The following is a 15,445-nucleotide window of genomic DNA, read 5'->3' on the forward strand; positions in this document are numbered from 1 at the left end:
TGGTCTTCTAGACCAGGGGGAGAAAAATTAAATCTTAAATTACATCAGATATTAAACTCATACTAAAGTAAAAGAAATGAAATGTGCCTTCAGCTATCCAGTCTTCCTTGACATCCTCAATTGTACTTGAGTCATTCTGCAGTGCATATGGTAGAAGATACCTTCAGTATACATGATAGACAGGATTTTGAAAAACAGTGGGTGTACTGTTCCAAGATCACTCCCTATCACTTTGACCTACATGCAATCGTACTCTTGAAACTTAGTGAAGAAAGGGGAAAAAAGCAGCTGCAAATGATGTCGTAAATCTCCTACTGTCAGCTTACTGATGCTCTGCTGCATGTGGGAAGTGAGCAGAGAAGATTGAAGGAATGTGTAAAAGTTAAAGACATTGAGAAAGAATACTGATGAACTAATAGAACAGAATATTGACAGAATAGTGATAAATATTGGTTTGGAAAGTAATGATGAAGACAATGACCAGGAATCCAGGACCACCACAGCCAGGGAATCGTATGGCAATTCAATCGATACGTCAGAAGAAAACTGATACCATTGATGAAATTACAAATTCAACTTCAGATGACACTCAGTAATGAATTATTGTCTATATCTATACTAATATTATAAAGAGGAAACATTTGTTTGTAACGAATAGACTCAAAAACTGCTGAACCGATATTAAAAATTACTTCACCTATAGAAAGCTACATTGTCAGTGAGTAACATGGGTTGTATTTTATTTTCAAAACAATTCACGGGGGGGGGGGGGGATATAAAAATAATAGGCTAATATAGACAAAATATCGAATTTGTCGCATAAGGACGAGACAAAGCTCGATTTAATCCTCTTGACGCAAAGAACAAAACTCGGTAAGCCCTACGGGCCCAAAAACCATGTTTTAAGGCCCTAAAACCAACAGTTATGGAGATATTGGCACCACACTACCCCTGCTCTAGGAATCGGATAAGGTAATGAACTGCCGTAACCATGGCATCATCAGCTCCAGGATTCTACAGCAGTGAAATTATCTACAATAAACCACAAAAACCTAACATGTTACAGACATGAAAATTGATATTTGGAATCCGCTTTATAAAAGAGCACAAATATTCATTTTCAGAAAATCCACTTAAGGTGGGGGTGTGTGAAAAGAAGTGAAGGAGTTGAATTATTTATATGTGGATACATATATCTCAAAAATTGAAGATGTTACAGACTACAAATTGGTAACTTACTTGGAATTTCCTTGAAAAATGAACACACTCTTTTTTGGAAAATCCACTCAAGGGGGTGAAAAGAATAAAAAAAGGGGGTGAATTTTTAAAATGTGTATCTTCTTCTATCGCTTTACCTACACCTGCGGGGTTGCGGGTGCGAACTGTGTCGCACATTTGGATTTGACCTTGTTTTACGGCTGGATGCCCTTCCTGACAGCAACCATATGTGTAGGGATGTAATCTATACTTCTATACTAATATTATAAAGAGGAAACATTTGTATATTTGTTTGTAACAGATAGACTCAAAAACTACTGAACCGATTTTTAAAATTACTTCACCTATAGAAAGCTACATTGCCAGTGAGTAATATGGACTGTATTTTTTTTTCAAAACAATTCGAGGTGGGGGCGACGGGGGGAGATATAAAAATATTAAAATAATAGGCTAATATAGGCGAAATCGAATTTGTCGTACAAAGACAAGACAAAGCTCATTTTAAGCCCCTTGACGCAAAGAACAAAACTCGGTAAACCCTTCAGGTCCAAACACATGTTTTAAGGCCCTGAAACCAACCCTTATGGAGATATTGGAACCATACTACCCCTGCTCTAGGAATCGGATAGAGAAACGAACAGCCGTAACCATGGCAACGTCAGCTCCAGGATTCTACAGCAGCTAAATTATGCATGTACGTTTGGCCATAGCTGCCAGCCAAAATTGATACACGTATGACTTACTATCTGGAAAAAATAAAGTGTTGTGTAGGATGCTCAAAGCACTCCTTTGGGCGGGGATGGAAAGGGAGTGAAGTATAAAAATAATAGCCCCGGAGATCTCCGTAGTACAGCGACCAGTGGTTGCCGACGGGCCTCGTTTTTACGTACTGGCTTAGGTTTCAGCATTTTGCGGAGTCTGTTACCTATAGTTTAAAATATTTTCTATCAAATCGTGGAGTAGTAGGATCACTGGTGTTATTAGTGCCGATATTTTGGTCCACTTTTACGATCATTGTAACCATGAAAACAACCTATATACTGTACACGATTGTCAAGATGGTGTGCCCATGACTTGAAAAAATTTCTCAACATTTATACTGAGATTCATTATATGATATGCGACATGAGTGACAAGCCCTGAGAATTATAATTCTCAATAATTATAGTGGTTTCTTTTATGTATCGCGTATTTCCTTGATCATTTGTAATAGTTACGAAATGTCGGATCAAACAAATACATTCAATAATATTTATATTTGTGGTACTATCTAGCGGACGTATACTTACACTAAACCTGCAGGTTTGTGAAGGAAGCAGGTATATCTAGGTGCGAATGAAGGAAAAACATGGTAGCAAAGGATCTTAGAGGTCGACGCTAATTAGGAACTAATATTTAGAGGCCCCCATGAAGAAAAGAAGAAGAAGATACACTATAATTCCAAACATGACACATAATTTCTACGTACTTAAGTAAATACACCAGTGATATAAATATCTAATGAAGTCAGTCACACCGATAGTATGAGTAACTAAAGCCAGTTTCTGATAACCCGTACGAAGAACGGGTACTTCTGCTAGTAAAATATATGTAGAAGGTATTTAATTTTATTGAAATTGGTTTCATCTACTTTAACATAAAAGGCTTCTTATTACACTGATTTGTACATGGATGATTGCCTGCGATAGGTAGTGTACCTCTCTCCTCGCTAGTTCCCCAACATGTTCCTCTCTCTCCTGATATGCCACAGCATTTCAGTAAACGGAGATCAGCATGCTCATTTGTAAATGGCAAAGACTTATGTAACAAGTAATAAGAATAGAATTATCTTCCTTAACATCTTCTGTATCAAATTCCCCCCTTTGTTGCTCTTCTGACTCTGAATCATCAGGTAAGGCATTAAAAATTATCAGCTGATTTAGTTCACCAGCATCCCACTCATCATCTTAACGGCTCTATAATGAGCAAAATCTTCTATTACTCATCCATCATGCTTAGCAGTGTACTGCACACATTTATGAATCTTGAATGTGTTCATTACTCATGTCTATGAAAGCAACAGTAGCTTACTTCAATTTTTAAATTCTTTAGTCATCTTTTTCAGGCGCAAAGGTCGTGGAAGATTGAATAGTACAACACAGCCTGCACAGCAGACACTTCGACAACATCGCCGGAGAACGAGACAAAATTCTGGAGACTCTGATGCATCATCTGCTGATGAAATCCTGAAAGCAGAGCCTGGTGATCCTCCATCATCACCAGATGCAGCTGTTGTATCCTCAAATGATGTGAACAGTCAGGATTCTACAACTGGCAGTAAGATGCAGACAGCTGCTGATTTGCTGTTGGCGCTATCTAATACCCAGATACCAGATGAAGAACAGAGTTTCCAGCCATCACCTGATGCTGAGTTGGTAAGGAGTTAATTTAGAAAATACAGTTTATTAAAATAGAAATGGGCAATTTCTGTGTAAGGAATTAGTCTCCAACTGGATGATCTTGTCGTTGGATATGTTTTGTCTTAGTGAACAGTTGGAGGGTTACTTCCTACTTGCAGAATTATGTTGGGTTACAGTCTTACTTTAAAAGAGATATACTGTAATAATTTCACTTCAATGTATTGTACATATATTTGTACACTGACTAAGGAAGTACTTAGGATGCTAATTGTCTGCAATTCTCAAATTTTTTACTCTATTTGCCTTTTAGTATGTAGAATAGCTGTTCTGTAATACAACATCTGATTGGCATGCTGGCCAACTACCAAAGTATTATATTAGACTTGTATTCCAAAATTACCATGTGAATTGTTTTTCAGACTCTTATGAAAATTTCCTGTACTTGATATTTTTTTAATATTTTATGGTGTTGACCTCAAATTAAAAATATGCCCCCCAAGCTCTGAACACTAAACTTTTTAATATCCATGCCTCACTTACGTATCGTATTTGTGGTTATTATATTTTTTATTATATATGGCGAGTGCTTGTACACCACACCCAGGAAACTTCAGTTGGGAAATGATGATGATATTGCTGCCTTCTCCATGTTGGCATAAACTGCATGCTGGTTGTCCAGCTCAGTTCACACAGTTGAGTTTAGGATGAATCCCTTTGTTTCTTTTTTGTAGACTGTATATGGTAATTAGTGTCCAAACACACTCCATCTCTTCATAACTTCCCAATATTCTTGATGCTGTGGCTATTGATGATTCGACTTTGTAGCAACAAGAATGTGTTATTATCTCCCCTTTAAAACACTTTCCTGGTATGTGGACCATCATATCAGGCTCTTCACTAACATGTTATCAGCACAGCTTCTTATCAAGTCGTACAAAGAGAGAGAAAGCGAGAGGGGGGGGATTAGAGTAGGAACACGCACAAGTCCATGAACAGATGGAAAGCAACATGTTATGTGTAAGAACGCAAGGATAGAGTACGCATAAAAAGAAAGACCTGGGTCCAGAATTTTCATCTGCAGCCTTTGTCGCTGGAGGATAGATTAATAATGATAGTTGTCATTGTTGACAAGTAGACGCTGTGGAAGATAGAGGGAGTTGGGAGACAGATAACAGAATGGAAAGAAGTAGCGGCTATCGTAATGGTAAGGCTAGGTGCTTCCGTACACTCAAGCACCAGTTGATGTCCTACTTTAGAAATTCCAAGGGCGAGAGGGTGGGAAGTTGGGGGTAAATATTTTAGGACTTCAACTGTGAAACAATCGTGAAACATGGTTTGGTGATCCCTGGTGTGAATGGGAACAGGAAAATCCATGTTAGGAGTTTTACAGGTTCTGCAGTGGCCACATATTCATTTGTGGTGTGGGTAAGCCAATGTAGAAAGCTGAGCATATTCTGCATTGAAGCTGGTAGATGATCTATGAAATGCAATCGTGATGATTGTGTATATGCTAAGACTTGTTGATAATGTTGTTGGTGGAATTGGTGCTTAGTATATGTAAACAGCAGGTCTTCCAGAAGCAGTGTTCACAGAGCAAAGAGTCAGAAATTGGGGAGGTTCATAGTGAGCAAGAATGGTTTTGAGTTCAGGTGAGCTCCTGAATGTGACTAGGGCTTTTGGAAGAAGATCAACGGCATTTTAAAATCTGGTTGATTTTGTATTGATCAGGATGGTATGTGATTATGAAGGGTACAGGGTTAAGTTGCTTAGAGAGTCTACGGACAGAGTTCATCGCCTGGGAGATCTGTCTGGCTACCAGTTAGGTGGTGTAATCTCTAGAGGTAAAGACCTTCCTCAGGTTGTCATTGTAAGAGGCACTGGCTTTAGGAATTCAACAAATCCTATTCTCCCAGATTGTAAGGCTAATACAATAAGATCTTATTTCTAAGTTTCTGGCACCAAAAAATTGTACTTAAAATTAACATAATTTCAGATTAACCGCCACCAACTTGTAATTCAGGAATGCCAACACTTGCTGCATCACCAAATATTCTAAGTCCCATGAATGAATGCCTTAAATCATCTTGATTCACAGTTTAAACCTTTCAGATGTTGTGGAAAATAATTATAGTTCCAAGATGTATCTAACAAAATGCCTTTGTTCAAATACTGCACTTGGATAACAGAAAACAACGCCACACACTAGCAAACATAACTTCACCCCAGGCAAGAAAAGAGGCCTTGATTCAAAGAAAAGGAGTGATCTGTGCACGTTATAAGAGTACAGTAATCCAGTGAATAATGAAAGCCGCTTACGCAGGGGAGCCAACAACACTGTCCAATTGAAAACATGGCACAACAAACCGAACGAGAAAACAAACTTTTAAGAAACAACATACATTTAAAATGAATATAAAAAATGATTAGATCCTCCTTGATTGACGGCAACCCAACCATGGAAACACAATGCCTCGTGTGCAGCAACCAAACCATAGCACTACGATCCCTGGTAGGCAGCAACCAAACAATGTAACCACGATCCCTTGTAGGCAGCAATGGGTCATCGTTGATTCTTGAAGGTCCCAGTGTGGGACCAGGGATTACGGAGATATTCAAGATGATATAAAACATTATGTAAGAGCCAGATTTGTATAAAAGGCCATAGATCTTGGTCCTGTTACTTCAGTTCACACTGGCAACACGACAATATTGGTTCGCCGCATGGTACGGAGTCGGCCTGCAGGGCGAGATTATGTCTAAGAGACATGGGAGTTGCAGAACATTGAATAATTCCAGCGTAACAGTACTGAATAGTTTCCAGGTGAACTCGACACAACATTGTCACTTTGTGAGTATCACTTTCACTTATCGCAGAAACCAACACGGAATGTGAGGAAGTTTTTCTTGAGGTTTACCATGAATAGGTTGACATAGAATGCGATCATCCTGGTGCCCACAGAAATGCCATGAATGTGATGGAATAATTTTCCCTTGAAGTTGAAAAAGTTGTGCGTTAGGATGTACTGTGCAAATTGGACAAGGAAGGAAGTACAGGGAGGATACATTTACACCCAGCTTCCCACCCTCTCCCCTTTAGAGATTCTGAAGTGGGAGATCAACTTGGCAAGCATTCAACTGTAACATTTGATAACCACTCCTTTTGCCAATTCGTAAATCTGTCTTTCTCACCACTACCTTTGCCTTGGACAGTGTCTACTTATCAACAATGATCACTGCCATTATTATTCTATCCTCCACTGACGAGGGCTGCAACCAAAATATTTTTAGCCAATGTCTTTTTTTTTTTTTTTTTTTTTTTATGTGTACGCTATCTACGCACTCTTACATGGTAAATTGCTGCTCCCTGTCCGTAGACATATTTAAATTTTGATCCTGCTAGCTTTCTTACTTGACCATTTATGCACATACATTCAAATATGAATGTATGGCCTGGGATGAAATCCTACATCAGGGAAAGACTGGGAATGTCTGGAACACCAGTTTGAACAGCTTTCATAAACAACATTATGTCCATTATATAATTTCACTTTGTGACCAACTACTATCATTCCATTGGTTGTTTGTTCCAAGTTAAGATTTTCATACCAGGCAAATGCTGGGGCTATACCTTAAGGCCACGGCCACTTCCTTCCCATTCCTAGCCATTTCCTATCCCATCGTCGCCATAAGTCGTAAAGCAATTTGTAAAAAAACGTTTTATTTAGGAATGTCGAGCATTTTGGAAATATAAATAAAATAAATTATCTGTTGTATTTTGTTGGCTACTTCAGTTTCTGTTCAATGTTTTGAATCTCCTGGTGTACAACTCAATACTGGCTATATTAAGCTCACCGGATAAAACTTTAGTCTCCCCTGGAGAAATCATTACAAGCATAATTTAATACTGTATGACTCTGCCTCTGGACTTGATAACTGCCTGGATTAGGAAACGAGTCCACAAGCTTGTGCAGGTACTTCGCATCCAGGTTAGTCACTCGCTTTGGATTTAATCGCACAACTCCACCAAATTGCGGGGATCATGTCGGTGTTTTACCTGCTGTTCCAACGTATTCAACAGATTTTCAATGGGGTTCAAGTCAGGTGATTTTGCAGACCAATCGAGATGTAATAGGGCGGGTGAGTGTCCATAAAGCCAGTCAGATTAGTGTCCAGCTCTATGAACTTTGATGTTGTCATCTTGAAAAATCTTGCTATCTATAGCATACTCATCATCCATATGTTGACTGAAAGGCAACACCTGATCATCCAGAATATTTATATAAACATGCTGGTTCATGTGATTAGTTACCTCAGTGAGTGGGCCCAATCCATGATACGTAAAACACCCACCTAAATATCACAGACCTACCTCCAGCTTGGGCCTGACCTTGCACACATCCCGGATGAAATGTTTAATTTGGCCTTCAGTGTGAAAAAAAGAAGCAACCGAAATGACAAACGTAATGGGAGAACAGCATTCGTTTTCTTGTTCCTATCTTTCTATGTATGACCTGATTTGACACTTTTTTGTTCCTTTCCGATACTTATATTTGTATGTGTGGCAAATTTGCCAGTAGGTGATGTATAATAAATAGCTCATATTAGCAAATGATAGTGAAATATTTTCCTCTTAAAATTTTTCTCCTAGTCTATTCACATATGTGTTTCTAAGTTCCATTGTTATGTTCCGTGGTTTTTTTTCTTTTTTTTTTTTTTTTTTTTTTTTTCCTTTCCTTTCATTTTGGAAAGTATATGTATAAATAAACTTTACTTCATTTTTTTTTCAGCCTTCTCCTGTAGCAGTGAATACTCCTCAGGGTCACAGTGGAGGAGTGAATGCAAATTTATTCAATTCTACTGTGTGTGATAGTGGAGGAAGCAGTTCACAGAGTTCGACTCCTCCTACTCCTCTCTCCTCTGCTTGTCTACTAGTGGCAGCTGCAGTGGGTCCCCTTGCCCCAGGCTTCAAGTTTCCAAAGACAAAGAAGGTTTGAACTTTTTAATTCTATTTTATTTTATTTTTATTTTATTTGTGCGATCTTATCTCCTCTACAGTGGAACCTCGATTCTCCATTTTTGGAGGGACCATGAAAATAAAACGTACAACACGGGAAATTGGAAAATCCGGGAATGAATAAAAACCATCAACAATTTAGCTAAACATCACAAAAATGAAATATGTATAATTATAATCTTACAGACACTCCTAAATCAAACCAAACTACAGCCCCAATGGGCCTTTGCCTGCCAAGCGTCCGCTGCTCAGCCCAAAGGCCTGCCGATTACGAAGTGACGCATGGACAGTGTGACGAATCCTCTCAGCCGTTATTTCTGGCTCTCTAGACCGGGTCGCCATCTCGCCATTAGATAGCTCCTCAATTAAAGGAATCACTAGGCTGAGTGGACCTGGAACCAGCCCTTATATCCAGGTAAAAATGCCTGAATTGGCTGGGAATCGAACACAGGCCCTCCGGATGAGAGGCAGGCAAGTTAGACCGTGCAACCGACATCAAACATTATCGGTACGCGAGTTCAAAATCAGTCAGTTTCCCGTGAAAACTTCTTTCAGTTCAGCTACTCTGATTAGCCAAACCACAGCCACAAATCTAATAAAGCCAGGCCTAACGACAATCGACCACAAGTAGTATTCAATTCTCTCATCTAATAAAATAAAGCACATTAGATACAAAAGTGCCCAACATGATGGCGAAATCCTGTCTTTTCTTAATCTTCCATTGTAATTTGGTCTACACTATACTTCGAGATGCCAAATTTCAAGAAAGGCAATTAGTAATGCAGCCAAGTGCTATGGTTTGCATTGAATGGTACAGTGCAGTGTAGCAAATATTTGTCGCGTGATACAATAGCCTATATCTAGATTAGGAACATAATTGTGTGATATGGTTCCAAATGTAGCCATTTTACAACGGCATACTAGTTTATATTTGTTTTATTATCTTTGTATTTCTTCATCATTAACTTTTAAGCTGGATAATGTAATATTGCTTATTTTAACTAAAACGTCTTGTTTTAGGATACTTTGACTAAATTGTGTAATTGAATATTTATGGCTGATGACCCCGAGTAGGGTCGAAACTAGTACCAAACTCTACAATGTAATTTAAAAACTGTATTGAATAGGTGGAAAATTTTGCCTGAATAAATCATACGTAAACTCACTTCAGTACGAACCAACCAGAATGAAATTTATAACCCTTAATTATCACATGCTGTCTTGCATTCCGTTGGTCGTGAGTGGAAATGGCTTCTACAAGCAAGTGTGGGTTATCGAGTGTGGAAATAGAGTATGTTTTAGAGCAGTTGAGTGGTTCTGACGAAAGTTTGTTAGATTCACATGGTGATTTGAGTGATGTGGATGACATCTCTATACGTGAAATCCTCGGTTCAGAATCAGATACGATTGATAGTACGCAGAATGGAAATCTGCAGGTCACGGCTAATACATTTTGATGGGAAAACATGTCAAATTACGTGGGTCAAATAGAACAGTTTATAGGGAACCCAGGACTTCAGAATGGCAATCTGCATGTTACGGCTAATCCACTTTGACGGGAAAACATGTCTAATTACATGCATACATACATACATTATCATTATAGACTGTTATGCCTTTCAGCGTTCAGTCTGCAAGCCTCTGTGAATTTACTAAACGTCGCCACAATCCTCGATTTGCAACTAGTGTTGTGGCCTCATTTAGTTCTGTACCTCTTATATTTAAATTGTTAGAAACGGAGTCTAACCATCGTTGTCTTGGTCTACTTCTACTTCTCTTACCCTCCATAGCAGAGTCCATTATTCTCCTAGGTAACCTATCCTCCTCCATTCCCCACACCTGACCCCACCACCGGAGCCGGTTTATGCATACAGCTTCATCCATCGAGTTCATTCCTAAATTAGCCTTTATCTCCTCATTCCGAGTACCCTCCTGCCATTGTTCCCATCTGTTTGTACCAGCAATCATTCTTGCTACTTTCATGTCTGTTACTTCCAAGTAATGAATAAGATATCCTGAGTCCACCCAGCTTTCGCTCCCGTAAAGCAAAGTTGGTCTGAAAACAGACCGATGTAAAGATAGTTTCGTCTGGGAGCTCACTTCCTTCTTACAGAATACTGTTGATGGCAACTGCGAGCTCACTGCATTAGCTTTACGACATCTTAATTCAATCTCACTCACTATATTACCATCCTGGGAGAACACACAACCTCAATACTTGAAATTATCGACCTGTTCTGGCTTTGTATCCCCAATCTGACATTCAATTCTGTTGAATTTCTTTCCTACTGACATCAGTTTAGTCTTCGAGAGGCTAATTTTCATACCATACTCATTGCACCCATTTTCAAATTCCAAGATATTAGACTGCAGGCTTTCGGCACAATCTGCCATTAAGACCAAGTCGTCAGCATAGGCCAAACTGCTTACTACATTTCCACCTAACTGAATCCCTCCCTGCCATTTTATACCTTGCAGCAGATGATCCATGTAAACTACGAACAGCAAAGGTGAAAGATTACAGCCTTGTCTAACTCCTGTAAGTACCCTGAACCAAGAACTCATTCTACCATCAATTCTCACCGAAGCCCAATTGTCAACATAAATGCCTTTGATTGCTTTTAATAATCTACCTTTAATTCCATAGTCCCCCAGTATGGCGAACATCTTTTCCCTCGGTACCCTGTCATATGCTTTCTCTAGATCTACGAAACATAAACATAACCGCCTATTCCTCTCATAGCATTTTTCAATTACCTGGCGCATACTGAAAATCTGATCCTGACAACCTCTCTGTGGTCTGAAACCACACTAGTTTTCATCTTTGCCTGGTATACTAATCAGTGAGATACCTCGATAGTTGTTGCAATCCTTCCTGTTCCCTTGCTTATAGATAGGTGTAATTACTGCTTTTGTCCAATCTGAAGGTACCTTACCAACACTCCATGCTAATTTTACTACTCTATGAAGCCATTTCATCCCTGCCTTCCCACTATACTTCACCATTTCAGGTCTAATTTCATCTATTCCTGCTGCTTTATGACAATGGAGTTTATTTACCATCCTTTCCACTTTCTCAAGCATAATTTCACCAACATCATTTTCCTCCTCCCCATGAGCTTGGCTGTTCGCAACACCACCAGGATGATTTCCTTTTACATTGAGGTGATGTTCAAAATATTCCCTCCACCTCTCCAGTGATTCCCTGGGATCTATGATATGAGTTCACCTGAATTACTCAAAACACTGCTCATTTCCTTCCTAAGATTCTTTATTACTGTCCAGAAAGGTTTCCATGCTGCTTGACCTAGCCTTTCCAGGTTGTTACCAAAATGTTCCCATGACTTCTTTTTGGATTCAACAACTATTTGTTTCACTCTGTTTCTTTCATCTATGTACAAATCCCTGTGTGCCTTGGCCCTTGTTTGGAGCCATTTCTGATAAGCCTTCTTTTTACGTTTACAAGCTGCTCTCACTTCATTATTCCACCAAGATGTTCGCCTTTTCCCATCTTTACACACAGTTGTTCCTAGGCATTCCCTTGCTGTTTCTACTACAGCATTCCTGTATGCCACCCATTCACTTTCTATATCCTGAACCTGCTTACTGTCCACTGTTCGAAACTTCTCACTAATCATGTCCACGTACTTCTGTCTTAATTTCCTCGTCCTGGAGATTTTCTACCCTTATTCGTTTGCAGGCAGATTTCACTTTCTCTACCCTAGGCCTCGAGATACTTAGTTCACTACAGATCAGATAGTGGTCTGTATCATCGAAAGATCCGTGGAAAACTCATACATTCCTAACAGATTTCCTGAATTCAAAGTCTGTTAAGAATAGTCTATTATGGATCTGGTTCCCCTAGCCTCCCATGTGTAGCAGTGAATAGCCTTATGCTTGAAGAATGTATTCGTAACAGCTAAAGCCATACTAGCACAGAAGTCCAGCAAACGCTTCCCATTCCCATTAGCTTCCATATCTTCCCCACATTTACCAATCACCCTTTCGTATCCTGCAGTTCTATTCCCAACTCTCGCATTGAAATTGCTCATTAGCACTATTCTATCCTTGGTGTTGAACCTGACCACGATGTCACTCAATGCTTCATAAAACTTGTCAACTTCATCCTCATCTGCACCCTCACATGGTGAATACACGGACACAATTCTAGTTCTAATTCCTCCAACTGACAAATCTACCCACATCATTCGCTCATTTACGTGCCTAACGGAAACTGTTGCGTGCAATGGTATTCCTGATAAAGAGCCCTACCCCAGACTCTGCCCTTTCCTTTCTAACACCTGTCAAGTACACTTTATAATCTATCTCTTCCTCGTTATCTCCCCTTACCCGAATATCACTTACTCCTAGCACATCCAGATGCATCCTCTTTGTTGACTCAGCCAGTTCTACTTTATTTCTTCCATAAGCCCCATTAATATTGATAGCTCCCTATCGAATTCCATTTTGTTCACCAAGTTGTTTCCAAGGAGTCCCTTGCCTGTCAAATTGGAGTGGGACTCCGTTACTCCTATAGGTCCGAGGCTTGCTTAAAGAGTTCTGAGCTCGGTAAATTCATGAAGCAGGATGCTACCCTACTTGCACATAGTCCAGGTGAGGATCTCTCCTCTAACGGGTTATGGACCACCGGTGAATTTTATAGTCCTAGCCGCCTGAGCACAAGGAGGGCCATGACTCAGAATATGTCAGAGATGCCCACTCCCATTCCATAGCAACTGGTATTCTGACTCTCAGGAGCACTTACTAGGCCTCTCAGCCGTTGCCCATGGTTTACGAACTAGGACGTGACTACAGTAACCCACAAGCCTGAACCATCATGTCTAATTATATGGATCAAATAGAACACTTTATAGGGAACCCAGGACCTCAGAATGAACCAGTGGGGAATGTGATGGTGTGACTGTTTTTAAGATGTTCTTTATTGACGAGTTAGTGGAACCAATAGTTCGTGAAACAAATTCATATACTGAGCAAAAAATCCGATCTAGGGCTTAGTACCTCTTTTGTTCCAGAATGCAAAATTGTAAACCAGTCACGAAGGACGAGATACAAGTTGTGATTGTTCTTTATATGTTAATGGCTATAATACAAAAGCCTACACTACGAAGCTATTTTATTTAAAGCTCTGTTCTTGTCTGCGCCAATTTATGGGTCTGTTATTTCAATGGATATGTTTGAATCAGTAATTTTATGCATTTCAACAACAATGAGGCACTTGTTACACATCAGGGACCCTCCAAACTTCTCAAAATTTATCCAATTATGTCGTGTGCTACAAATAGGAAATTCGGAGAGACGCAAGTGTGTTAGTGTTCAAACTGCGAAAGCGGCTCTGTGCATTTAGAGATGCTTCAAGACGTTCCACACTTAACTCAACTATTAAGGTAAGTTAGAAAAATATTTTCCAAAAGAATGGAGTTTTCTAAATATGCGTGTGAAAGTTTTATTGAAATCTATAAAATAGTACCAAAGTTGTGTTGCTTTGAAAGACGCCTCGAACGAATCGAGAAGGTTTAAACACCGCACTCAGAACTCCTCACACAATACTGAGACGATCAGGCATTTAAATCCACCGCGCTGAGGGGTTAAAGTGCGCAGAGGTTGCGAATGTTGAACTTGCACCTTCGAGTTTTGACTCGATTGCTCGAGTTGGTCGAAGTCATTCCTCCCCGTCACACATGGTTAAGTGTAACCTCCATTTCATTGTCTTAGGGCCGGTTGCATAAAATTTAATCTGAGTTCAACCACTTGAAACTGATCTCCAGTCAAGCTGAACTTAGAATTTTGGTTGTATAAACATGAATCCAAGATCATAGAATTTTGGTTGTATAAACATTAATCCAAGATCATGTCTTCTTTATGGAGGATCAAATCTGACTGGTGAATTTTCTCAGATTAACCTGGTTGAACTAAGTTCAGCAGAAGGAAAATAATTATTTTTGTGAGAAATAAATCTGTTCAGGTGTCTGTAACATAATAATGAAAAAAAGAACAAATAGGCCTACTGTTGATTAAAGTAATATTGTATGTAATGCTATTTGTAATTATCTGAACAATAATCCTACTATTAACAAGTTGTTTGTTGTCTACTGTTTCATGCTTAGGGCCTATAGGTTATGTTATTTTCAGATTTCACATTACTCTAATGTTTCATCCGAGAATGGAGAGTACGAACTCCAAAGAGGTCCTCGCGTGTTTCAACATAGAAGGAATCCCTTTTTAGAACTAAATGATCGATAATTTAAAATAAGGTTTCGATTAGGAAAACGTGTAGTTGAAGAACTAGAACAAAGATTACATCTACAATTAGGGACACAAACTAAACGAAATCATGCACTGAATCCAATGTTCATGATCCTTCTCACACAAAGATTTTACGCAACTGGAAGCTTCCAAATAGTAATTGGAGATGTATTCAATGTAAATAAAGGAACTGCAAGTAGGACTACACACAAAATCACTAGAGAGATTGCAGCTCTGAAACCTCAATTCATCAAGATGCCTACTGAGGCGGGTGAAGTAAGAAGGGTAATGCAAGACTATAACATTTGCAACTTTCTTGGAGTACTAGGTGCAATAGACTGCACACATATACCAATTATATCACCTGGTGGCAATAATGCAGAAATATACAGAAATCGCCATGGTTGGTTTTCCTTAAATGTACAAGCTGTCTGCGATTCAAAACTTTGTTTTCAAAATATTGTTGCCAGATGGCCAGGATCTGCACATGACAGCAATATTTTTAGGAATTCTAGAATTCATGCCCAATTTGAAGCTGGAGAATTTCCCC

At 39.2% G+C, this 15,445-nt stretch overlaps 1 protein-coding gene across 3 annotated transcripts in view; it reads left to right on the forward strand.

Moving 5' to 3' along the window:
- LOC136857706 (inactive histone-lysine N-methyltransferase 2E) overlaps positions 1 to 15,445 on the forward strand; it is a 335,033-nt gene that overhangs the window by 246,379 nt on the left and 73,209 nt on the right. For all 3 annotated transcript variants that reach the window (XM_067136572.2, XM_067136570.2, XM_067136571.2), the window contains exons 13-14: positions 3,323 to 3,632; positions 8,405 to 8,605. In XM_067136572.2, coding sequence (XP_066992673.2) covers positions 3,323 to 3,632; positions 8,405 to 8,605 — 511 coding nt within the window. The remainder of the gene's footprint in view (positions 1 to 3,322; positions 3,633 to 8,404; positions 8,606 to 15,445) is intronic.

The sequence above is a fragment of the Anabrus simplex genome, chromosome 1 (assembly GCF_040414725.1).
Source record: "Anabrus simplex isolate iqAnaSimp1 chromosome 1, ASM4041472v1, whole genome shotgun sequence".
In the NCBI taxonomy this organism is placed as follows: domain Eukaryota; kingdom Metazoa; phylum Arthropoda; class Insecta; order Orthoptera; family Tettigoniidae; genus Anabrus; species Anabrus simplex.